This window comes from Primulina tabacum, chromosome 6, assembly GCF_025594145.1.
Source record: "Primulina tabacum isolate GXHZ01 chromosome 6, ASM2559414v2, whole genome shotgun sequence".
NCBI lineage: Eukaryota > Viridiplantae > Streptophyta > Magnoliopsida > Lamiales > Gesneriaceae > Primulina > Primulina tabacum.
In genome coordinates, this window is record NC_134555.1 from 37,698,719 (window position 1) to 37,726,325 (window position 27,607).

General features: G+C 35.2%; 1 protein-coding gene and 1 long non-coding RNA gene across 17 annotated transcripts; one reads left to right on the forward strand and one right to left on the reverse strand.

Annotated features, from left to right (window-relative positions):
• Positions 1-27,215, reverse strand: LOC142549355 (uncharacterized). Of its 16 annotated transcripts, XR_012821188.1 has the most exons (9): positions 27,096-27,215; positions 23,087-23,145; positions 6,917-7,020; positions 6,666-6,831; positions 5,819-5,983; positions 2,513-4,084; positions 1,437-1,587; positions 1,234-1,341; positions 1-793 (listed from the first exon to the last, which is right to left on the reverse strand). XR_012821188.1 is itself a non-coding variant. In XM_075658270.1 (6 exons), the coding sequence occupies exons 3-5, from the start codon at positions 6,759-6,761 to the stop codon at positions 3,896-3,898; spliced, it is 450 nt and encodes a 149-aa protein (XP_075514385.1). In that variant the 5' UTR covers positions 6,762-7,020; positions 23,087-23,145; positions 27,096-27,215; the 3' UTR covers positions 1,594-2,238; positions 3,865-3,895. The 16 variants fall into 16 exon arrangements, 2 of the variants coding, with proteins under 2 accessions (XP_075514385.1, XP_075514384.1); XR_012821187.1 differs by lacking the exon at positions 6,917-7,020; XR_012821186.1 differs by having other exon boundaries at positions 1,421-1,587; positions 6,666-7,020.
• LOC142549356 (uncharacterized) lies at positions 6,949-9,827 on the forward strand. The gene is made up of 2 exons (XR_012821198.1): positions 6,949-7,031; positions 7,062-9,827. It is a non-coding gene; the product is annotated as an uncharacterized LOC142549356 (long non-coding RNA).
• Positions 27,216-27,607: the final 392 nt, after the last annotated feature.

Below are 27,607 nucleotides of genomic sequence, written 5' to 3' on the forward strand. Positions count from 1 at the left end.
AATAATTCACTTCATAAAGTTTCTAAAATTTAAAACACAATCCAATTATGTATAATAGATTGTTTACATGATCGATATTTTAACTAAATAAATATAATAAAAATACCATCAAAATACTTTGTTTTCAAGGCAAGTGAGATACTTGTAATAATGTTACCACTCATTCCAGGCTTGTTTGGTTCTTTGACTCTCCTGATGTATAACCTAACAACAGCCGCCTTCTCGTAGCTTACAGGGAGTATAAGGGATTAATTGAATATGTCTGTAGCTGACGAGTCCTACGAGTACAAGATCTTCCTTCCCTGTTGCTAAGAGCTAGAGCTATGAGTTAATTGTTTGTAAGAGAATAATCATGATCCCAATCATAATAAAACGACCAATTCAAAAGATGTCCAAGAGCTCCCACGCTGTAGTCATAAAATATCATGGTCATCAATTTTTAGCAGTATACTTCAAGAAAAGAAAGGAGATTTAGTATCATGTCAGATAAATTTAAGATTCAACCCAAAAACAACCATTTCACGAGGCTTCATAGGGAAGTTCTACGAAAACCATGTATCCCAATGCGGAACTTGCTGGAAGTCGTCTTCACAAAATTTATTTTGTGAAATTGTCACTTACCTCAGCTTCAGTTTCGACTTTTCCTCTACTTGTTCAATCATAGCGTCAGGCTTACCATCAGATGGGGCATCTTGATCTTCATACGCTCTGGATTCATGTTTTGACTCCACCTTTTCAATTTCAGAAAAGCCAAATGATCCTTCAGCAGATGCATCAGATGATGTTTTGTCTCCTGAGAATAATGCTATAGATTTAATTCACGTAGAAGAGGTTAAATTTTTAGATTTTTTTTAAAAAACATGAAGCTATGACCCCTTTTGCCACATTAATAATGCTGTTCTCAACATCGGCTCCCTTCTCTAGACCTCATTCAATCTGGTGCGGAGAAGCAGATTGTGGGGATACAAAGTAAAATCGTTCACTATTCTGATGAAAAAATAACATGATAAGCTTATATTACAATTGGTTTTTCTCATTATTTCGTCAACTGATTTATTGGTTTATTTATCTATAGTTCATTTGTTTTTGGGGGCTCAGAGAGAAAGAAAGAGAGAGAACAATTATTCTTGATGCAGATTGTGCAAGAGAACAATATCGAGAAACTATCTTGTTACCCATATGTGATACATTTCTAGGACTTGTATGGATACAAAACAGAAAAACATGAGTTACCTCAAGAATATTCATCGAACTTGTTGATGTCCTTGGCAGTGCTCTTACGATTCTTTTTGTTCTTTTTCTGGTTACGGAATTTATTAGCTTTAGCTGTTTTCCTTCAGCCTACAAAGTTATGGAATCAAAAAAATTTTAAAATTGAAAGATTTTAAAATTGAAGGACGCACGCCTAACAAATCAGAACCTTATTAGTGATTTACCATCTCAGTTTGATCCGTCAGATTTTCAGGGCCCGCATTTTTATTCCATGAATCAACATGATCAGGCAAAAAAACTACGGGAATTTGAGGATGATGATGAAGGAATAACCTTCATCTTTCCAGAGATTCTCCCCTGAGCCTGAGAGGTTTCCTGCATGGTTGTCAGAGAATTGTGGAGGCGACTGATAAGCTAAGAAAAATAGTTGTTACAATCGATACTAATAGGATATATTCAACAAGTTCCATTTATAAATGAAAACCGCCACTGGTATATGGGTTCCAATCTAAATTTCACTTAGTTTAACGACAATGTGGATGTGGCGGTTTTCTTAAAAGGCACCTTCCAATGTTCAAGGAACAAATGTGATTAAATTTCCTGTACGTCATGCTCAGACACATCAACCGCTTTGTTTCCAATTAATAACTGTAAACTGTTAGAATGTGCATACTTGGCAGCCATTGATGAACTTTGAGCTCAAGAAGATATCAATTATTGATTAATGGAAGAAAAATATCTCAAGCCACTTATACAGAGAGTCTATATTAATATATATACATGAGATGATGTGTAACTCTAACTTCTAGTCTAGCTACTGTAACTAACTTGACAGCTGTCAAGCAATCTATTTTATATAGACTCTCATCAGACCATGTAACAAAGCGTGCATTGGACAAGCAAAAATGTCCGGGTGCATATATATGCACGATGTGTGGCCAAACAATATGCAATAACTGTGGCTCTTCAACATTGGGAATGATTGCCCAGATTTGAGCAGATCAAACCAATATCTTGCATCTGTTACTGAGTCATAGATTGGAAAGAATTTAGTCAAAACAATATCGTGCATTCGTTACTGATTCAACCTACAATTCTAGAAACTCAATAGATCTGGAGGTCAAAACAAGGTCATGGAATTCTAAACATCAAGGAGCCACACAGCAACTAGAAAAACCAAAAATATAACTAAAACTTAATTGTTGTATGTCACATATATATCATGTAATCAAAAATTAAAACCTGGAAAGTAAACATTAGTTGAAAACACAAAAAGTTGAGTTCTTTGTTTGCTACTTACACTCCACTCTGATAGGGGATTGTATTGAGAATTACTGATGCGTCAGGAGATCCCCCTTTCATTATCTTTTCCCAGCTTCCACTAGTTCGCTCAATTCACAAAATCCTGCATAGATTTCCTTATGCCTAAATCTGATTCCTAGATTATATTTATGTTTCTGATCCTACAGCTTCCATTCACGAGAACTATATTTCCTTCAGGCTTCATAACTAACATCGGTTGAATGATCAGCACAAAACTATTTTCGAATTGTTCCATTCTATTAAATGGCATGCAAATCCATCTTACTTCTAAAGTAGCTGCATGCTTAAATATTGGAGAGGTCAAGTACAGAAAGGTTGACCTCTTCATCGTAACTGTATGCATAATTATTGAGAAGCAATGACATTAAACAATATTAGCCGAAGTGGATAATATCTTTGCATTATCAAATGCAAAATAGTGAGTGAAGAGAATCATGGAATTATAAGCAAAACTGGCCACTGGGACCTGAAAGAAATGAAGTTGATCAACCACTCTATTTTAGATAAAACAAGACCATTATAGATCGGTACAAGATAATGCGCTGGGAACATCAGGATGAGAAAGAACACCAAATATGGTCCAAGTCAAATCCCTTACAGGAGAATGAAAGTGGTAGTTTTCCACATATCCACAAGTTTTGATGATGGAGGTGTCACATTTGACTGTTTCTCCCAAGTGATGATTCCCTCTGTTTTTTCTCACTTATAGTAAGCCAACTCCTAATTATTTGTGCTTAATGCTCCCTCTGTCATCTGTTCAATCTTTTGATTGACATCATGGAGGCAACTGAGCATAAACATACAGCAGTTAATTTGTTTGCAGAAAAGCATGGGCATACCATTAAAGTCGGACCAATTATTTTTTTGACAGAGAATTACTAGCGTGATTAACCCTAAATAAACCACACGAATGACCAGAAAACCGGATCTTGATGACGAAGTATCTAAAGGAAGTAGTTCATCAAAAAGGTCACCGCATTAAACCCATTCTACAGAATCAATTCCTTCTCTCCTGGTTCTTAATTTTGTTTTTGACATTCAGATTTTTGTATTGCATATACAAAACCAATTTTTTCATTTCCGATTGCTACCAGAAGGACAATGTTGCTTCCCTCTATTCTCTCAAGCATGCACCCACAAGGTATGAATTTAGTACAGGATGAAAAACCGACAAATTTGTGACAGCATCCGTTCAGCAGAGGCATTTAATTAATAGATCAAAACATCTACTCGAAATATGTTTCGATTATCATGCATAACATTTTCTTCTTCCGTTCAGCTTCGTTTTACAGAAACTTTACAAAAGGCTGAGATCAATTCATCAGATACCTGTTTTTTATTTTAAATTGGTAAGACAGCATCACATATTCACTTGCAGAAGTAGTTCCATCAGGGTTTTTGACTTCTCTCCACCGAATGATATTGGAGAATGGGATACACCTTTTAAATCCAGAAGCATCTTCTCCATAGAAATCTTGTTCAACATATGTTGCGGGGTCAAATGATATAGGTCAATGGCAATTAAGTTGGGAAAGTCGAGATTTGCCATCTGCAAAGTATTAAAAAAAGCATGATATCCAGATATATAGGAACCTGAAAAACATATTTTGTAGCTGCCTAGAAGGATGAGTCCGCATACTTGAACAGAACTAAAATTCAACCAACAAAACTGGAAGATCTATCTGGACGAGACAGACTCTTAGAATGGACAAAAGCACGCGAATTAGTAGAAAAAAGGAACAGAAGATTGTTTACAAGAATCAAGATCTATAAACCATATAACAGATGTGATATAAGTGATACAACAACGTAACTGAAATTTTCACAAGCGCGTATTTTCCTAGGGTCAAAAGCAAGAAAAAACAAGAAACGAAGAGAGGGTACTCATACCAGAAATTAGAAAATGAACAATTATATTATAATCTATTCAGATAATAAACTTCACAATAGTGCACTACTTATTATGGAGGAGAAACAAGATTTCCATGCCTTAATATTTTAGTGCAAAAGATAGCTCATTTAGAAAAAACTTAAGTAGAAAACTAAAATATCACACAAGCAACAAGACCTAAATAATTTTAGATGCGATCACACTTATGAAATTGTCAATTTCCACTGATCCCAAAGATATGTAAAATTTTGCATTATCCGCGAGAAACGAAATAGTTAGCACCAAATGTTTAAGAGAATGCAAAGGACCCAATTTGTTGCATATTTTCAAATATGTCATTGAATTTTTAAAAACACACGACACTGGAACCTGAAATCAAAGAGAATTAATTCTCTCTATTTTTTTATTCAGCGTCATTGAATACAACATGTATAGCCCCCATCATAAAAATAAAAATATAAGATAAAGGAAACAAGATAATTATGAAACTCACAAAACCCATAATAAATTGTTAGCTGGTAGATATCACATAACGGAATTTGCAAATCATTCCACTTTTCGTCACTCAACTTTAACCTGGAGAATAAAAAACAATTCCTAGTTTGAGATCTCAGACTTCAAAAAGGAGTTTGTTAAAATGTATGTTTCTCATGATCTTGTTCTCAAATACTGTAGACAAAATGTTTTCCTATTTTTCACTAATTAATGAAGTTTATGCCAATGCAAAAAAACTTTATTCTAGCAATTACGAGCAATGCTAATGTTGTTTGACCTATTGTGATTTGTGGCTATAGACCTCCATTGGTTCTTCCGAAGGAATGTAAATCTTACATCAACACAGTTGGCCATATTACTTCACACACTTATTATGCAATTGCACAGAAACTCCACCAAGCAACACGCTTGGTCAATATCCACATGTGACCAATCTTTTTCACTTTTCCTTTACAAAAGTCAAAACATTTAAAAAGCAGAGACTAAATGGAAAGAATTATTTGATACTGGTTTATTTACCATATCAAATTCAATATTCAAAGGCCCTTATAGTACAGACAGAAAACCTAAGGTAATGGAAACAACAAAAAATAGGAAAAATCTTCATAAGGAAAGAACTTCCAAATACACTCAAAATAAAAGATTAACTAAAAGAATACAAGCTCTAATATTGGGACTCATTCAGTTTTCCATCCAATGCTCGCAAAAGATGTTATTCTTATTCAAGTTCCACTCTAAAAAGCTCTAAGCAGCCATGAAATTCTAGTTATGAAAAATCATTTCATATTAGGTTATATGATATAATCGTGTAAGCTAGATGACGATGTAACCAAACGACGAAATGAAAAACCTTGGAAAGAAACATACTGCGTGACGAAAACATGATATGAGTTATACCTGATTTGGGTGAGCCAGGGAAGGATGAATTGGAATCTCGAACAGCAGCAGGTTTCCAGCTTCCTTCCCCTTGAGTTCAGTCTCATCATGTTCTTCTGCAGCCTTCTTAGGCACTTCTCCATCAGTTTCAACAATCCCTGACCTCAATTCTTTCTCAGAACAAATCTATGAGATGAGCAGAATGTGAAACCGATAGTAGGAGGTATATATTTTAATTTACCCACACCATAAAAAACAACAAAAACAAAAATGAAGCTCTTTTTTAACATATTATTTAAATATTATGCATTAACCCCTTGGGTAATCTGATTCTGTACTCCATAATCTGCTTGTTCATCATTCTCTGAATCCCCAAAAACATCACGAATTACAGCTGCAAGATGTAGATCTAGATCCTCGTCTTTCTAAGTTTCAAGCAGTCTATGTAGAAAGCAAATATTAGAACCAAAAATAAATTTAGACAAACCGTGGTATTGACATAAAAACCCGAGGAGAAAAAGAATACCTTAAATACATATAACTGTGAAAGATATGAATAGCAGAAATATCTCATCTTATTTTCAGGAAAAATGGATCCCAGGACCAGGAAAATTGCACTTGTACAAGATTTGCATTTTGCATTTTCTGATTTTTTGCCAATAAATTTATTCAGCATCAAGAGCAAGTTGAAAAATATGTTCGTGCATTAGTAAACATGGAGAGCATAATTGGAGAAATCATGCCTCCGTTAGCACAATGCAACACAAATATAACAAATTAAAGTAGGATGCACGTGACCCCTGCCCTCTGGTGTCAACAAGGGAAAATCAAGCATAACAACTTATGTTACCTTTGACTGCAACATTACCTTTGACTGCAACACACAGAAAATGCTCTGTAAGAAATTTATTTGAGAATTCAACCAAATATGAGTAGTCAGATCTTGAGCCATGTGCATTAGCATGAAAACTCAACCCGGTTCAGAAGAAAGTAGTCAGTTCTTGAGCCATGTGCATTAGCATGAGAACTCAACCCTGTTCAACCAAATATGAGTAGTCAGATCTTGAGCCATGGAACAAATTTAATAATCGGAAAGTGCAAAACAAGTTTCAGTGCAACACTTTGAGCTTCTAGCTTCATTCTCGAGCTTGGTGTCTCCATTACTTTTGGTTTTGCCTCCCTTCTCAGGCTCAGGAGGTCAATCGTCATCATTGTAATTAAAACTGCTCTTTACGTTAAGATAAAGATAAAGATAAAGATAAAGATAAAAATAAAAAAAAAAAATAACAAGGGGAGGCAAAGAAGTAACTGTCAGAATTATAGAATAGATCAACAAAAACGAATATTATTAAAATCATACGTTTTATGACTTTGTCTCATAGTTGTCACTAGCGCTTGTATTGCTCGCTATAGCGTGTAGCGACGCGTAGCGATGACCCGTCGATACAGGGGGCTACGCGCAAGCCACTTCCATATAGCGAGCGCTATCGTCGCTTTCAGCGCTATTTCAGCGTGGCTATAGCGAGGAATTGGCGCGCTACGTTGAAGAAAAGCCAAGGACGGTTTTTCCAAATATTGCCCAATTTTCGGCCCATTTTAGACTGCCCAATTTAAATATTTAGGCCCATTCTGTACAGCCCTAGAATATTTTCTGCAGCGCGTCTTCTCTCCACTTCTCCACTTCTCCAAGCTTACGTAAACATCAACAACACGCGCACGACATCTTGCCTTGCACCGCCGAACTTCTGGCCGCCGCTTTGCATCGCCGCACTTCGGTAATATTCTGCTCTATTTCCTACTTTCTTCTCTTTTTTTCCTTTTTTTCTGATTTTTTATTTTTTTGGCCACCTTGTTGAGAAGAACAATCTCTATAACATATTAATTCTATTTGCTTATAGGTTGATTCTATAATATTAATGGCTTACTGCCATTTGCTTATTGGAATATTAGTTACTGACTTACTGCCATTTGCTTAGGAAATCAATTTTTGGTATATAACAGATTGATTCTATTTCTGGAATATTAGTTACTGCCATTTGCTTATTGGATTTCCTCAATGTATAATCAATTTTTTTTCTTAATTTCAGAGTTTATAAGATGGAAAACCTACAAAAAGATATATGAAAATAAATATTGGATGGAACTATGGGAGGATGGTTAATCCAGACCAGATTTCTGATGGAATATTATGCAACTTTTGCCAAAAAGTTACAAAGGGTAGGATAACAAGGCTCTAACAACATCTTGCTGGAGGATTTAAAAATACAACACCTTGTCCAAAAGCCCTAGCATGTGTGTTAAGCAAGAAATGAAAGATCACTTTGAAAAAAAGTTAGCCCAAAAAACTATCATGGATTCCATACCTCACTTTGATGATGTGTTTGACATAGAAGAGCAAGGAGATGATATTGATCCACACGGGGATCCATCCTCTCGTGGAAAGCTGTCGACATATATTTCTTCCTCGGTCAACTCGTCAATATTAATGCCCAAAAAACCACGGTCGTTGGGTCCTATAAATGCTTTCTTTAAGCTAGACGCAAAGAATCAAGGTGGTAAAGCACCCCAATTTAATGAAGTTCAGAAAAAGTTGAGGTCTGATGCAGTTCAAAAATTTGCAATGTGGATGTACGATACAGGGATCGCATTCAATGTGTTCAAATATGACAGCTTGAAGTCAATGATCGAAGCAATTGGACAATATGGTCCTGGGATGAAACCACCTAGTTACCATGAGGTGAGAAAACCACTTTTAAAGGAGGAGATCAACCATACAAAGCTGATTTTGAAACAAAATGAAGAGGAGATGGCGAAGAATGGTTGTACTTTGATGGCTGATGGATGGAGAGATAGAAAGGGGAGATCACTTATCAATTTCTTGGTGAATACCCAAAAAAGAAGCATGTTTATTGAATCAGTTGATGCATCTAGCTACTCTCACACTGGTGAGAAGATGTTTGAGTTGCTTGACAAATTTGTGCAAAAAGTTGGGATGAATAATATTGTTCAAGTGGTCATTGACAGTGCATCAAATAATGTTTATGCGGGTTAGAAAATCTAATATACTAAGTTACAATGTCTTTTAATTTTTGTTGATTAGTTTCATTAACTATGCTTTTATTCTCTTGTTCTTTACAGGAAAGAAGTTGATGGATAAATATCTAAACTTGTATCGGGCACCGTGTGCAGCACATTGTTCGGATTTGATGTTTGAGGACATATTCAAAATGCCAGATTTGAAAAGGGCACTTGAGTGGTCAAGTAATGTTAACGGATATATTTACTACCGAACTATGTTGTTAAACATGATGAGAGAGTTCACCGGCCAAAGAGACCTTATCAGGCCAGCTACAACTCGTTTTGCCACCGCTTTCTTGACTATGAGAAGCTTTCAGCAGCATAAGAAACATTTGAGTAAGATGTTTACTTCAGAAAATTGGAGTAAAAGCAAATTTGCGAAGGAACATACCGGTAAGCAAGCACAGAAAATTATTTTGATGCCTTCGTTTTGGAATTCAATCATTTATGCTATAAAAGTTGGTGGCCCATTATTGGAGGAACTTCGGTTGGTGGATGGGGAGAAGAAGCCTGCCATGGGTTATATATACGAGGCAATGGATAGGGCTAAGGAGAAAATAGCAAAAGCCTTTGATAATAATGAAGATAGGTTCAAAGAGGTTTTTGAGATAACTGACAATAGGTGGCAACTGCAACTCCATCAAGATTTGCATGCAGCGGGTTATTTCTTGAACCCTCAGTTCTTTTGCTCAAATTTTGAGATAGAACAAGATGAGGAAGTAGTTAGGGGTTGTACAATGCAATCAGTAGGTTGACTTTTGATGCCAAGACGGAGAGAAAAATACACAGAGTATTAAAATATAAACAAGCCGAAGGTCTTTCTGGGAAGGAAGTTGCAATCGAAATGAGAAAGGTTGTATCAACAGGTATGAAAATATGTTACAAGGACAAGTTTGTCCTTATTTTTTGAAATAAATTCAATGAGAAATATTAATATAACTATTGTTATTAACTAGCTGCATGGTGGAACTCATATGGAGCTTCGTTAAATAATATTATTATCATATAATATCGTCCCACTACAGAAATACTATATACTAATATTCTTTATTAAAGACAAGTTAATCATTTAAAGTAATTAGTTTATTTACGTATTAAGAATTATTAATTATTTTTAAAATAAATTATTCAACTTTATCACATTTATCAATTCATTATCGGCATATACGTTTTATTATTTACAGCCGAGAAACAAAATAATTTTATTTAATATAAAATATGTAATTACATTTTGTTGATAAAAAATATAACATTTGTTATATCCTGTTTTTTTGTTTGCAAGATAGCTGAAAATACGGATAATGTGTTGTATTTGCGGGGTAAACACATTTCAAATAATATCAACGCTGAAAACATGGATGCACTCATACCTCCACGCCGGTCTGACAAATGTCTTTGGAGATTGCATAATGCTGGGATTCACCTCCGTGTCCGCCTATGTCCAGCACACATGGGTTTCTGTGGTGTCATTCAGTGTGGTCTTATTAATAATTATGATAATCATTTGCTTACAGCCATAGTTGAGAGATGACGTCGCAAGACACACACATTTCACCTTACAGTTAGTGAGGCAACAATCACCCTATATGACGTTGCCCTTATTTGGTGGTTGAATATTGATGGCATGCTCATCACTGGTGTAGATACCGCGTACCACAAACATACGTTACAACAGCGCTGCGCAACTTGGTTTGGTTTTATGCCTACTTCTTCTCAGATTAAAAGTGCACTGTATCTGACCGCTTTGCGAGACCATTGTCTAAACAATATGATTAATGATCACAGCACTGAAGAGGACGTGGCACAATATTTCCGTTGTGTGGCATTAATGATCATTATTGGTTGTGTGTTTCCAGACTCGGAAGGTGCTGCTGTGAAACTTATGTATTTGCAGTTTCTCGAGAACATAGAAATGGTGAATACGTTAAGATGGGGTTCTGCTATGTTGGCATATCTTTACAGAGAACTATGCGACACATCAATGAGTTTAAAGGTCGATTTGTGTGGGCCTGTTCAGATACTGCAGGTATGTTTACACTCCTACGCTCATTATATTTATTGTACTTAACTTTTCTTATGATGTGACTATTTATATTGTATGTTATTGCTGACTTGAGTCTGGTCTAGAATTACTCTTCTTTGCCCTGATAGAGTGCAACAAGTATTTTGTCAATAGCAGGCTGGAGATGTGCTTCAGGGTCTACCATTCACACCATACGACGTACAGTACACCAGGAATATTTAACTTGTAATATTATTTTGTTATGTATTTTTAATGACTATATTGTGTACTTTTTAAATTGCAGGCGCAGACGTAGATTCTCTTGGACACACACGGCCCATCATTTGGTCAGTATCATTAGAGAGATGATTGACAGGATGGTAGAATGATAGGTTGACAAATTATTTAGTTATTTAAATTTTTGAATGCTTTAAAAATATAATCTAAATGTTATATTAGCAACTTGATAATCTTTTTTATTTTATTTGCTACAGTTTCTATGGACAGTTTATGATATGGAATCACCTGAAGTTAATAGAATTCTTGATGGAAATAGAATTCATCTATGTCGGTCGGCATGTGCATTGATCGATTTTCATATAGTTGAGATGCATAGACAAGAGCGGTGTCTTCGACAATTTGTAATGCGTCAGGTTATTCGACCACCTGCTACTAACTTCGATGATTTCCTTAAATTGATGCGATAAGGGCGGAACAATTGTGATTGGGCGACGTATCACAAATATTATGTAGATATGTGGAACGACAGATATAATTTTGTGATTGGAGGGATTATGTCATACCAGGTACACCCGACATCACAATATATTATATTGGTTGGTATCTCGCATTTGACATATATTTCTCTCTCATACCTGGTACACCCATTATCACAATAAATTATATTGGTCTTACGATAAATTGTCAGTAGTTTGCATCTACGGGATAATAGCCAATAACGTTAGAAGATACCACTGTTGGAGAGAGAAATACATGTCAAATGCGATGATACCAACCAATATAATCTATTGTGATGCCGGGTGTATCAGGTATGACATAATCCCTATCAATCACAAAATTATATCTGTCGTTCCACATATCTACATAATATTTGTGATACGTCGCCCAATCACAATTGTTCCGCCCTTGTCGCATCAATTTATGGAAATCATCGAAGTTAGTAGCAAGTGGTCGAATACCCTTACGCATTCCAAATTGTCGAATACACCGTTCTTGTCTATGCATCTCAACTATATGAAAATTGATCAATGCACATGCCAACCGACATAGATGAATTCTATTTCCATCAAGAATTCTAGCAACTTCAGGTGACTCCATGTCATAAACGATCCATAGAAACTTTAGCAAATAAAATAAAAAAAGATTATCAAGTTGCTAATATAACATTTAGATTATATTTTTAAGCATTTAAAATTTAAAGAACTAAATAATTTGTATACCTGCCCTTCTACCATCCTGTCGCATATCTCTAATGATACGGAACGAATGATGGGCCGTGCGTGTCCAAAAGAATCCACGTCTCCGCATGCAATTTAAAAAGTACAAAATATAGTCATTAAAAATACATAACAAAATAATATTACAAGTTAAATATTTCTGATTAGTACTGTGCGCCGTATGATGGGAATGGCAGACCCTGAAGCACATCTCCACCCTGCTATGCTGACAAAATACTTGTTGCACTCTATCAGGGCAAAGAAGAGTAATTCTAGACTAGACCCAAATCAGCAATGACATACAACATAAATTGTCACATCATAAGAAAAATTAAGCACAATAAATATAATGAGCGTAGATGTGTAAACATACATGCAGTATCTGAACAGGCCCACACAAATCGACCTTTAAACTATTGATGTGTCGCACAGCTCTCTGTAAAGATATGCCAACACAGCAGAACACCATCTTAACGTATTCACCATTTCTATGTTCTATAGAAACTGCAAATACATAAGTTTTTCACAGCAGCACCTTCCGAGTCTGGAAACACACAACCAATAATGATCATTAATGCCACACAACGGGAATATTGTGCCACGTCCTCTTCAGTGCTGTGATCATTAATCATATTGTTTAGACAATGGTCTCGCAAAGCGGTCAGATACAGTGCACTTTTAATCTGAGAAGAAGTAGGTATAAAACCAAACCAAGTTGCGCAACGCTGTTGTAACGTATATTTGTGGTACGCGGAATCTACACCAGTGATGAGCATGCCATCAATATTCAACCCCCAAATAAGGGCAACGTCATGTAGGGTGATTGTTGCCTCACTAACTGTAAGGTGAAATGTGTGTGTCTTGCGACGTCATCTCTCAACTATGGCTGTAAGCAAATGATTATCATAATTATTAATAAAACCACACTGAATGACACCACAGAAACCCATGTGTGCTAGACATAGGCGGACACGGAGGTGAATCCCAGCATTATGCAATCTCCAAAGACATTTGTCAGACCGGCGTGGAGGTATGAGTGCATCCATGTTTTCAGCGTTGATATTATTTGAAATGTGTTTACCCCGCAAATATAACACATTATCCGTATTTTAAGCCATCTTGCAAACAAAAAAACAGGATATAACAAATGTTATATTTTTTATCAACAAAATGTAATTACATATTTTATATTAAATAAAATTATTTTGTTTCTCGGCTGTAAATAATAAAACGTATATGCTGATAATGAATTGATAAATGTGATAAAGGTGAATAATTTATTTTAAAAATAATTAATAATTCTTAATACGTAAATAAACTAATTACTTTGAATGATTAACTTGTCTTTACTAAAGAATATTAGTATATAGTATTTCTGTAGTGGGATGATATTATATGATAATAATATTATTTAACGAAGCTCCATATGATTTCCACCATGGAGCTAGTTAATAACAATAGTTATATTAATATTTCTAATTGAATTTATTTCAAAAAATAAGGACAAACTTGTCCTTGTAACATATTTTCATACCTGGTGATACAACCTTTCTCATTTCGATTGCAACTTCCTTCCCAAAAACACCATCGGCTTGTTTGCATTTTAACAACTCTGTGTATTTTTCTCTCCGTCTTGGCATCAAAAGTCAACCTACTGATTGCATTGTACAACCCCTAACTACTTCCTCATCTTGTTCTATCTCAAAATTTGAGCAAAAGAACTGAGGGTTCAAGAAATAACCCGCTGCATGCAAATCTTGATGGAGTTGCAGTTGCCACCTATTGTCAGTTATCTCAAAAACCTCTTTGAACCTATCTTCATTATTATCAAAGGCTTTTGCTATTTTCTCCTTAGCCCTATCCATTGCCTCGTATATATAACCCATGGCAAGCTTCTTCTCCCCATCCACCAACCGAAGTACTTCCAATAATGGGCCACCAACTTTCATAGCATAAATGATAGAATTCCAAAACGAAGGCATCAAAATAGTTTTCTGTGCTTGCTTACCAGTATGTTCCTTCGCAAATTTGTTTTTACTCCAATTTTCTGAAGTAAACATCTTTCTCAAATGTTGCTTATGCTGCTGAAAGCTTCTCATAGTCAAGAAAGCGGTGGCAAAACGAGTTTTAGCTGGCTTGATAAGGTCTCTTTGGCCGGTGAACTCTCTCATCATGTTCAACAACATAGTTCGATAGTAAATATATCCGTTAACATTACTTGCCCACTCAACATTACTTGCCCACTCAAGTGCCCTCTTCAAATCTGGCATTTTGAATATGTGCTCAAACATCAAATCCAAACAATGTGCTGCACACTGGGCCTGATACAAGTTTGGATATTTATCCATCAACTTATTTCCTATAAAGAACAAGAGAATAAAAACATAGTTAATGAAACTAATCAACAAAAGTTAAAAGACGTTGTAACTTAGTATATTAGATTTTCTAACCCGCATAAACATTATTTGATGCACTGTCGATTACCACTTGAACAATATTATTCACCCCGACTTTTTGCACAGACTTGTCAAGCAACTCAAACATCTTCTCACCAGTGTGAGAGTAGCTAGATGCATCAACTGATTCAATAAACATGTTGCCTTTTGGGGTATTCACCAAGAAATTGATAAGTGATCTCCCCTTTCTATCTCTCCACCCATCAGCAATCAAAGTACAACCATTCTTCGCCATCTCCTCTTCATTTTGTTTCAAAATCAGCTTTGTATGGTTGATCTCCTCCTTTAAAAGTGGTTCTCTCACCTCATGGTAACTAGGTGGTTTCATCCCACGACCATATTGTCCAATTGCTTCGATCATTGGCTTCAAGCGCATTGAATGCGATCCTTGCATCACACATCCACCTTGCAAATTTTTGAACTGCATCAGACCTCAACTTTTTTCTGAACTTCATTAAATTGGGGTGCTTTACCACTTTGATTCTTTGCGTCTAGCTTAAAGAAAGCATTTATAGGACCCAACGACCGTGATTTTTTGGGCATTAATATTGACGAGTTGACCAAGAAAGAAATAGATGTCGACCGCTTTCCACGAGAGGATGGATCCCCGTGTGGATCAATATCATCTCCTTGCTCTTCTATGTCAAAAACATCATCAAAGTGAGGTATGGAATCCATGATAGTTTTTTGGGCTGATGCTGGGATTCACCTCCGTATCCCCCTATGTCTAGCACGCATGGGTTTCTGTGGTGTCATTCAGTGTGATGTTAGTAATAATTATGATAATCACTCGCTTACAGCCATAGTTGATAGATGGCGTCGCGAGACACACATATTTCACCTTACAGTTAGCGAGGCAACAATCACCCTACATGACGTTGCGCTTATTTGGGGGTTGAATATTGATGGCATGCTTAGCATTGGACTAGATACCGCGTACCACAAACATACGTTACAACAGCGCTGCGCAACTTGGTTGGGTTTTCTCAGATTAAAGGTGCACTTTATCTGACCGCTTTACGAGACCTTTGCCTAAACAATATGATTAATGATCACAACACTGAAGAGGACGTGGCAAAATATTCCCGTTGTGTGGCATTAATGATCATTGGTGGTTGTATGTTTCCGGACTCCGAAGGTGCTGCCATGAAACTTATGTATTTGCAGTTTCTCGAGGACATAGAAATGGTGAATACGTTAAGCTGGGATTCTGCTGTGTTGGTATATCTTTATAGAGAACTGTGCGACACATCAATGGGTTTAAAGGTCGATTTGTGTGGGTCTGTTCAGATACTGCAGGTATGTTTGCACTTCTACGCTCATTATATTTATTGTACTTAATTTTTCTTATTATGTGACAATTTATGTTATATGTTATTGCTGATTTGGGTCTAGCCTAGAATTAATCTTCTTTGCCCTGATAGAGTGCAACAAGTATTTTGTCAGCAGAGCAGGCTGGAGATGTGCTTCAGAGTCTACCATTCCCACCATACGGCGCACAGTACTAATCAGAAATATTTAACTTGTAATATTATTTTGTTATGTATTTTTAATGACTATATTGTGTACTTTTTTAAATTGCATGCGAAGACGTGGATTTTTTTGGACACGTATGGCCCATCATTCGGTCCTATCATTAGAGATATGCTTGACAGAATGGTAGAAGGGCAGGTATACAAATTGTTTAGTTCTTTAAATTTTTAAATACTTTAAAAATATAATCTAAATGTTATATTAGCAACTTGATAATTTTTTTTATTTTATTTGCTAAAGTTTCTATTGATCGTTTATGATATGGAGTCACCTGAAGTTGCTAGAATTCTTGATGGAAATAGAATTCATCTATGTCGGTCGTCATGTGCATTGATCAATTTTCATATAGTTGAGATGCATAGACAAGAATGGTGTATTCGACAATTTGGAATGCGTCAAGGTACTCGACCACCTGCTACTAACTTCGATGATTTCCATAAATTGATGCGACAAGGGCGAAACAATTGTGATTGGGCGACATATCACAAATATTATGTAGATATGTGGAACGACAGATATAATTTTGTGATTGGTGGGGATTATGTCATACCTGGTACACCCGGCATCACAATAAATTATATTGGTTTATATCATCGCATTAGACATATATTTCTCTCTCCAACAGTGGTACCTTCTAACGTTATTGCTATCATCATGTAGATGCAAACTACTGACAATTTATCGTAAGACGTGTTCAATTTATCTACATATGTAAATATATTTATTTTTTGTATTAAATATAGCTGACATAATATATGCATCTATGTCACAGACATGCCCAGATCATATGCAACCTCCACCGACGTGGACACAAAATAAGTATGACCCTGGACCATCAACTTCAAATATTGCATACACTATTCCGCCCGTGGTTTCACGCTTTCCATCATATGAGTATGGTTACCACACCCAATTTGCAGGTAGTTTTACACATTTTTTACAAAGTGAGTTTCGACCGTTTATGAATAAGAGTAGCCCTACATTAAACATGTCGCCCATACCATTTCAAGAATATTCATAAACAGAAGGATATCAGGTTGGAGGGAACATTGTTGATACCAGTACATCTGCAACACAAACACGTACACATGGAGATGCTGAGGAGATGTTAGGTCGTGCACTGCACTTGTTATACCCGCATGTATATCAGATATAAGGCACGCACCTCTGCACCCTCTTGTAACATGTCGTGCAACATTACTTAGGAACCAATGCCAAGACTCATAATTTTCTTCATCAACAAGCGCAAATGCTAGAGGCAAAACCTGGTTATTGGCATCCAAAGTTAATAATATTAGGTACCGTTTGGTTCATGGTATGGGATATATAGTACAGGGATAAGTAATACTTTGTAATAATAAAATAAATAGAAAATGATAGTTAATATAGAGTTTGATTTGATTGATTTGTTTGATTAAATTTGAGATAATATGATATTACCATTTTGTCCTTGTTGAAAATATTAATAGAATATTAATAATATTATTTATTAAGGGTAATATCGTATTTTTTACGAATTTGATTGATGTGAGATAAATAATTAATAATATGATTGATCGAGATAAATAATACTTGTACAGAACAAGTGGTAAGATAGGACTATTTATATTAGTACTGAGAAGTACTCGAGACAAACGGTGCCTTAGTAGTTTGTGCTTATACTTGGCGCACATATGAGTACCGTCTACACTGATTATGTTGCGACAATGCCGAAAACCATCTATACATGGTTTGAAGGCCCAAAAACAAAGTTAAAAATTTTATGTGGATGGTCATACGGTCGAAAATGCTTCCACAGGATGGCATCCAAATTTACATATGAAGATAAATTGAACATTTCTTACGATAAATTGTCAGTTGTTTGCATCTACAGGATGATAGCCAATAACGTTAGAAGATACCACTGTTGGAGAGAGAAATATATGTCAAATGCGATGATACCAACCAATATAATCTATTGTGATGCCGGGTGTACCAGTTATGACATAATCCCCACCAATCACAAAATTATATTTGTCATTCCACATATCTACATAATATTTGTGATACGTCGCCCAATCACAATTGTTTCGCCCTTGTCGGATCAATTTATGGAAATCATCTAAGTTAGTAGCAGGTGGTCGAATACCCTGACGCATTACAAATTGTCGAAGACACCGCTCTTGTCTATGCATCTCAACTATATGAAAATTGATCAATGCACATGCCGACCGACATAGATGAATTTTATTTCCATCAAGAATTCTAGCAACTTCAGGTGATTCCATATCATAAACGGTCCGTAGAAACTGTAGCAAATAAAATAAAAAAGATTATCAAGTTGCTAATATAACATTTAGATTATATTTTTAAAGCATTCAAAAATTTAAATAACTAAATAATTTGTCTACCTATCCTTCTACCATCCTGTCAATGTCATATCTCTAGTGATACGGACCAAATGATGGGCCGTGTGTGTCCAAGAGAATCTACGTCTGCGCCTGCAATTTAAAAAAGTACACAATATAGTCATTAAAAATACATAACAAAATAATATTACAAGTTAAATATTTCTGGGAGTACTGTACGTCGTATGGTGGGAATGGTACCTGAAGCACATCTCCACCCTGCTCTACTGACAAAATACTTGTTGCACTCTATCAGGGCAAAGAAGAGTAATTCTAGACTAGACCCAAATCAGCAATGACATACAACATAAATTGTCTCATCATAAGAAAAATTAAGTACAATAAATATAATGAGCGTAGATGTGTAACATACCTGCAGTATCTGAACAGGCCCACACAAATCGACCTTTAAACTCATTGATGTGTCACACAGCTCTTTGTAAAGATATGCCAACACAGCAGAACCCCATCTTAAGGTATTCACCATTTCTATGTTCTCGAGAAACTGCAAATACATAAGTTTCACAGCAGCACCTTCCGAGTCTGGAAACATACAACCACCAATGATCATTAATGCCACACAACGGGAATGTTGAACCACGTCCTATTCAGTGTTGTGATCATTGATCATATTGTTTAGGCAGTGGTCTCGCAAAACGGTCAGATAAAGTGCACATTTAATCTGAGAAGAAGTAGGCGTAAAACCCAACCAAGTTGCGCAGCGCTGTTGTAACGTATGTTTGTGGTACGCGGTATCTACACCAGTGATGAGCATGCCATCAATATTCAACCCCCAAATAAGCGCAACGTCATGTAGGGTGATTGTTGCCTCACTAACTGTAAGGTGAAATGTGTGTGTCTCGCGACGTCATCTCTCAACTATGGCTGTAAGCAAGTGATTATCATAATTATTAATAAGACCACACTGAATGACACCACAGAAACTCATGTGTGCTAGACATAGGCGGACACGGAGGTGAATCCCAGCATTATGCAATCTTCAAAGACATTTGTCAGACCGGCGTTGAGGTACGAGTGCATCCATGCTTTCAGCGTTGATATTATTTGAAATGTGTTTACCCCGCAAATACAACACATTATTTGTATTTTCAGCCATCTTGCAAATACAAAATCAGGATATAACAAATATTATATTTTTTATCAACAAAATGTAATTACATATTTTATGTTAAATAAAATTATTTTGTTTCTCGGCTGTATATAATAAAACGTAGATGCTGATGATGAATTGATAAACATGATAGAGGTGCATAATTTATTTTAAAAATAATTAATAATTCTTAATACGTAAATAAGCTAATTATTTTAAGAGATTAACTTGTCTTTACTAAAGAATATTGGTATATATTATTTTTGTAGTGGGATGATATTATATGATAATAATATTATTTAACGAATAATAAATAAATACTAAAAAAAATTTAGTTTTGTTATTATTATAACATTAAGCAAATATTAATTGGTTCAATAACATTTTTAAACAATATATGAAACTAATAATTATTCCACTTTAAAACATACTAATTTTAACTCATATTAATTAAAAAATATTAGTTTAAAATATTATTGTAGTATATCATACTATATCATTATAAAATTAACTAAAGAATAACAAAAAGAATATTAAAAGAAATTTAATATTGTTATTATAATTATCTTGTGCAAAATTTGATTTAGTCAATCAAATTTTAAAAAATGTGAATTAGATAATAATATATTCAAAAATATTACAGATATTAAAATTAATCTTATTTATAGAAAAATATATATTTACGTTTATTCCTAATTATGATTAACAAATATAGTAAAAGCCATTTTTTTTGAAAAATGATTATTATACCTTATCTAAATATGCTATTTTAAAATTACTATAGTTTGCTAAATATTTCACAATACAACCTTCTATAATTAAAAATATATATCTCTTCCATTTGTAGGATTTTTTTAAATATCAAAAATATATATCAATTGTTTTAAACAAAAAAAAAAAAAACTTCCCCGAAAAAGTAAAAAAATTGGATATATTAAAAAATATAAGAATGTCATTTCAATAAAAATATTATAACGAAAATTTAAACAAGTACATTTTATAATTTGGTATACCACGACATAACAAATAATTCATTTACTAATAGTGTAGGAATGAAAATCACGGGTGATTGAGTCATACATTGATATTGGTTAATCCAAAATATTTTAATCTAAGTCAAATATTATTAAAGTCATTCAAACAAGAAAAAACAAAATTTCTAACTATATTGCAACAAAATAATGATTCATAATTAATTATTTGTCAATTCTAATTTATCTCGTACAACTAACAACTCTCTAAATAAAAAAATTTATTGTTCTCATAATAATAACACTGCTAAATACAAAAATAATTTAAATATTATCAACAAAAATATAATGTTACCTTTTAAATCTCGCTCGTATGAAATAAATGACAAAATCAACGAATAATATTATTACCTAACAATGTTAAAACATTCTGATCAAAAAATAACATTGCAAAACAAAATTATTTCAATAATAATAAAAATAAAATTAATACATGTCAAATACTTCAAAAATACAATGAGCTCGATAACAAAAAATATTACCAACACAGCGTCGGACTTCGGAAGAATCTAAAGCAGAGAAAGGAAGAATTATGCGCGAATGAATTTTGCATAATCGGAAGTAGAATGCATGCATTTTGAAGGCTTCAAAAACTCCCATTTTCCAATAATTCACGGTGGTGTAGGGGGGCTGTCACGGATTCTGTATTCTGAATCAGCGGACCAACCACTTTCAAAATTTTTTAAAAAAAAAAAATTTGAATCCAGAAGTTAGTCCTCCGGTTTGTGCTACTTTCATAAGACTCCCAAATTTGCAATATTTTAATAAATAATTTTTAAATTTATATTATTTGTAAATAAAAAACCCAACAAGGTAGCTCAAAGTTCAACACATTCTCTATCTGAACCATATACATTCTCTCCTGCAGCAACACTCTCAATAAAAATTGGGCAAGCTGGTGAATATAGTGTGCTGATGATTGAATGGTTGATGACCAAGACCAATTCAATAGGTTAGATAACCTCACATCAGAACTAGCACAAACTAGACAAAACCCTTAAGGAGACTGTACAGAATCAAAAAACTCAATTAGGAAATAAGTGGTTTCATTATATCTGTAAACAAGGAGTAAAGAATATGATATTTTTGGAGGTGCTTTATTTGATTTAACAATTAGCTCCATATAGTTTAGATGGAAAACTGATTCATTCCATAATAAACTCAGGACTCAATTTCTTCAAAATCTAAAATTCCTCATTTCCTTCAATTGATTATTTATTTCCTACTGCATCACTAAGACAATTAGGAAATCTAGGCAGGGTGGTGCTACCAGCTTAGGAAGTAGCTCGATCATGTTCACAACTGCTAAGTACAATGTTATATATGCCACACAAACTCCTCAAACTTTAAGTCCACACCTTCGGTGAGACAATCATCTTCGTGACTTGTATAACCTGGCGACTTGCAAACCATTGGCATTTGTTACCAATTGACAAGAATGGTAAAAACATATTCATTTCCTCGAGTTCTATTGGCAATCCATGGGCAGGGTAATTTTAATGGCTGTCAACCTTAGTCTAATTGAATAACACCACAAGTAGCTCCAAAGTCAATAGACATGCCTAAGGCACACCAACGAAACACATGGCATGGAACTCACAATAGTGCACCTTTAATTAGTCATTTCCAATACCTATAACTATGTCCACTATCCAAGTTTTAAATTCTAACACATATCATCTGGGACACAGTGTTTACAAAACATTGCATGTTATCATAAAAGTGAGACAAACTACGATTCAAAGTCAACTATGAATCAAGTTTTCAAAAGTTATTTTAAATCTCGAAATGCAGCTCATATAGAGTTACTTAAGTAACAGATATCTTTCATAGATTATTCTTATTCTTCAAACACTTCTTCCCCACACACAAAGGTCGTCATGAGTCTTGGTCTGATGACAAAAAAGTGGAAAATATTGTTCTACCAGGTAAACAGTTTGCATGTTCCAGTCTTTGCTACGTGATAAAATAACAGATGCATGACTGTAGATGCAAAACTTACCAAATGGACCACATTGATCACATGAGAAGAGAATAAACAAGCAAAATGACTCAATCACAGAAATAAAACTACATAAACTTAAATTTATTACTAAAACAAATCCATGATTCTACCACTATCCTTCTCAAAAGCCATGCTTCAAGAATTGTTTTTTAAATTTTCTATAATTATTTGTCAAGATTGCTGAAGGTATAAACTCACTAGAAGAGTTAAAATAGAAATAATTTTCCACCTTGAATTTATTTTTTTAAACCGGTCCTTTCGGGATTCTAGCTCCAGCGATCTCTAAACCTTCAAAAATGCACATGGTTAAACAATTCCAAGTTAGCTTTCAACCCTTTCATGAATTGAGCAAAACCATCACCAATATAAGTTGAAAACAACCACAAGAAACATCGAGCCAAAGAAAATTCTTTCGATGTCTCCAAAAGAATACGATAATAAAAATGACTCCAAGCCAAGTGCATCAAAGGGGTCGCCACTTTAACCTAATCCAATTTTATTAACTTCTAAAAATATCTCATAATAACGCTTGCTAATAATCCATACTTTCCCTAAATTCATCAAAAGCCAATTTTATGCATTTTATCATTCAACGATGTAAATCACTAAATCTGCATTTCCTGCATTCACTTATTAAGTTTTTGCATCATGCTTAAGTATCGCATAGGGGAAACTCTTGGCAAAAATATCAGAGATTGAACAAATTATTCAAACCAGTCCAGGAACGAAACAGGCATGAAGTTAGCTGAAGGATATACCAGAGGAACAATATAGTAACAAAGTTAAGATTATAAAACTTTCACCACGCATACACCAATTACATTTGCTGCATTCATTTTCTTTTTGTCGGCAGAACAACAAGTTGGCAAACACAATGCCAACACAATAAATGCAGCAGACAAGTTGGCTGAATTTGTGAATTAAAAAAAACGTGGTGGTTGGCTAATTCACAAATTCATCCAACTTGTCTGCTGCATTTATTGTGTTGGCATTGTGTTTGCCAACTTGTTGTTCTGCCGACATTTCTCTCACTTGGAGATTTGATTGAGAATCAAACACATCTCCACACATCCTTTCAATCTTGTCATTGCATGCTGCTTACGTTTTTGTTAGGCCACTTGAGGAACTACACTACTCGAACTTTTCAGTGTTCACTGGCTTGGTCAGAAAATCAGCTATGTTATCTTTTGTATGGATCTTCTGCATATCCACACTTCCTTCTTCTACTACTTCTCGCACAAAGTGAAAGTGGACTCCAATGTGTTTCGTCTTGGAATAAGAGGCTGGATTCCTTGCGATGTGCAAGGCACTCTGACTAGCACAAAACAAAGGAACATTCTCTTGTTTGTGTCCGATCTCCTCCAATAACCCTTTAATCCATATTGTCTCCTTGCAAGTTTGAGTAGCTGTCGTGTATTCTGTCTCTGTTGTAGATACCCCTGAGTGTAAAATCCGATCCTCCATAACATAATGCAGCATTCGAGATACCCTTAATGTATCTAAGGATCCTCTTAATAGTGCTCCAATGCTCTCTTCCAGGATTCGCCATATACCGACTAACTGCTCCCACTGCTTGAGCAATGTTCGGTCTTGTACATATCATGGCGAACATCAAACTTCCCATTGCTGATGCATATGGAACTCGAGACATCTCCATCCTCTCTGCTTCACTGATAGGAACATCTTGAAGGATAACTTGAAGTTAACAGGAAGAGGGGTCGATATTGGCTTACTATCTTGCATGTTGAAGCGTTGCAAGACTTTCTTCAAATAATTTTTCTGGGAAAGCCAAATCTTTCTGTTGCTTCTATCTCGGTGAACTTGCATCCCTAGAATCTTGTTTGCTGATCTCAAGTCCTTCATATCAAATTCCCTAGCCAACTGTGCCTTCAACCCTTGGACCTGATCTTTGTTGAGGCCTGCTACCAACATGTCGTCCACATATAACAGTAAAATAATATAATCATCACCAGACCTCTTGAAATATGTACAAGGGTCTGCACTCAGTCTGTTGTAACCAAAGCTCATGATATAGGAATCAAATCTCTTGTACCAACACCTCGGCGCTTGTTTGAGACCGTACAGAGATTTGTTCAACCCGCAAACCAAGTTTTCTTTGCCTTTTTCAACAAAACTTTCTGGCTGGAGCATATAGATTTCTTCTTCAAGATCTCCATGAAGAAACGATGTTTTCACATCTAGTTGTTCTAGATGTAGGTCAAACACCACACACAATGCCAACACTACTCTGACTGTTGTAAGCCGAACCACAGGAGAAAATATCTCATTGAAGTCAATGTCTTCTTTCTGAGCATACCCTTTTACCACCAATCGCACGATACCGCTCCACTTGGTTATTGCCATCACGCTTGATCTTATAGACTCATCTGTTTCCAATGGCTTTCCTTCCTTGTGGTAGTGTAACAAGATCCCAAGTTTTATTCATGTCTAATGCCTTCAACTCTTCTTGCATTGCTATCATCCACAAGGATACATCCGAGCTTTGAGTAGCCTCGTGGAAACTCGATGGCTCACCATCCTCTGATAATAGACAATATGCAATATTGCTTTCAGTGACATAATCTGAAAGCAAACTGGTGGTCTTCTGTCTCGAGTTGACTGCCTCACATTGGAATCCTCAGACTCAACATGTTATTGTTCTTCGTGTTCTGGTATTGTTTCACAAGAAACTTGACCTTCGTCCGTCTTATTTTCCACCTGAAATATAGTAGTTTCTGAATTCAATGTGCCTTTGTCTCCCCCTTTACTTTATCTTCCTCGAAGATAACATCCATGCTGATGACAAGCTTGTGAACAGTAGGATCCCACAATCGAAACCCCTTTAATCCATCAACATAGCCCAAGAAGATACATTTTCTGGATTTCGAATCCAACTTCGATCTTTCTTGCTCATTGTACAGAACGTACACAGGACTTCCAAATGTATCCAAATGAGAATAATATGTCGGCTTCTCAGTCCACATCTCCATCGGAGTCTTCAGATCAATCGCCACTGAAGGAGAACGATTGATAATATAACAAGCGGTTTTGACTGTCTCCGCCCAAAATGATTTGTCTAGACACGCAGTCCTCAACATAGCTCTTGTTCTGTCCAACAAGGTTCTATTCATCCGCTCCGCCACTCCATTCTGTTGAGGTGTGTAAGCCGTTGTGAATTGTCTTTTGATGCCTTCATGTTGACAATATGCATCAAATTCGTCACTGGTATATTCTCCTCCATTGTTAGTCCTCAGACACTTGATTTTCTTTTCAGAATCAAGTTCAACCCGCGCTTTGAAATCTTTAAAGATCTGGAAAACATCTGATTTCTTCTTGATTGAATAGACCCAACATCTCCTAGAGAAATCATCAATGAACGAGACAAAGTATATCGCTTCTCCTAGGGATACAACTGGTGATTGCCAAACATCCGAATGAATCAGCTCTAATATGTTTTTGTTTTTGGCAGTAGAAGTACCAAAATTTAATCTGTGTTGTTTACTGGTAACGCAACATGATTTTCCTAAAGAGAAAGCTTTATACTCTTCGGATGGCGGAATCATCATCGATGACTGACCATATCAACACACTAAATATTCTATTTGCCCAACTCACTTCCATGGGGCATAAAATATGGGAAAATGAACGTGCGGAACTTCTACTTCAAAGTATACCAGATTCATATGATCAACTTATCATCAACATTACCAACAATATTCTTATGGGCTTTTTAAGATTCGACGATGTCTTAACTGCGGTTCTCGGAGAAGAAAGCCGACGCAAGAATAAGGAAGATAGGTTGGTAACCTCGAAACAAGCAGAGGCTTTATTAATGATAAGAGGAATATTCATGCAGCGTGACTCCAGAAGCAACCAAAGACGAGGTAGATCAAAGTCGAGAAGCAAGAAGAAAAATATTTATTGCTTTAAATGTGATATTAAAAGGCACTTCAAAAAAAAGTACGAGTATCGACAAGAGTTCTCAAGAAAATATGGCTTATCTCGAATTACCCCACTCAGGACAAAACTTTTTTTAATTTCTCACAAATCAACCCGTTGGCAAGACAGAGTAAAACATAAGACGAAATATTGTCCATATTGAGAAGGGAATTGATGCATCACATACAACAAATCGACCACTTCAAAGAACTCAAAAATTGGTACAGAAATTCTCCATAGATCGAAAATATTATTTATTATATGAAACAAAGGGGATTACATCTGAAAACAAAGCACACCTTATGATGAACGATGCAAAAGAACACCTAATCCAAAAGGTATTGTATGCATAGAATGTCTTCCGGCCTTCACTCCTCTAGCTCGCCATGGCCGAACATCAGAGCGTCCATCGAGGTTTTGATATGTAGATACAGTGTGTGTATTATATATTATAAAATCAAAATTAATTAAATAAAAATATTAAAAAATTAAAAATATCACAACTCTATATATATATAGGATTAAAATTGATATTTTGCATGTTTTTTTTAAATGTACACCATATAACTAAAAATTATAATTCAAATTTTTTAAATGGCTTTTAATTTAAATAATGCATAACTGGCGACACTTCTTTAATGAAAACACTGAGATTTGATATAATCTTTTTAAAAAATTAAAATTTCAATCTCATAATTACGTAAGATTAAAAAAAATTTATTTCGATGGAAGCATTTTGTACGTGGCAAAATACAAGGGAAAAGAACCATAGCCACTATGGGTGTCAATCGGGTGGCTTGGATCGGGTTTC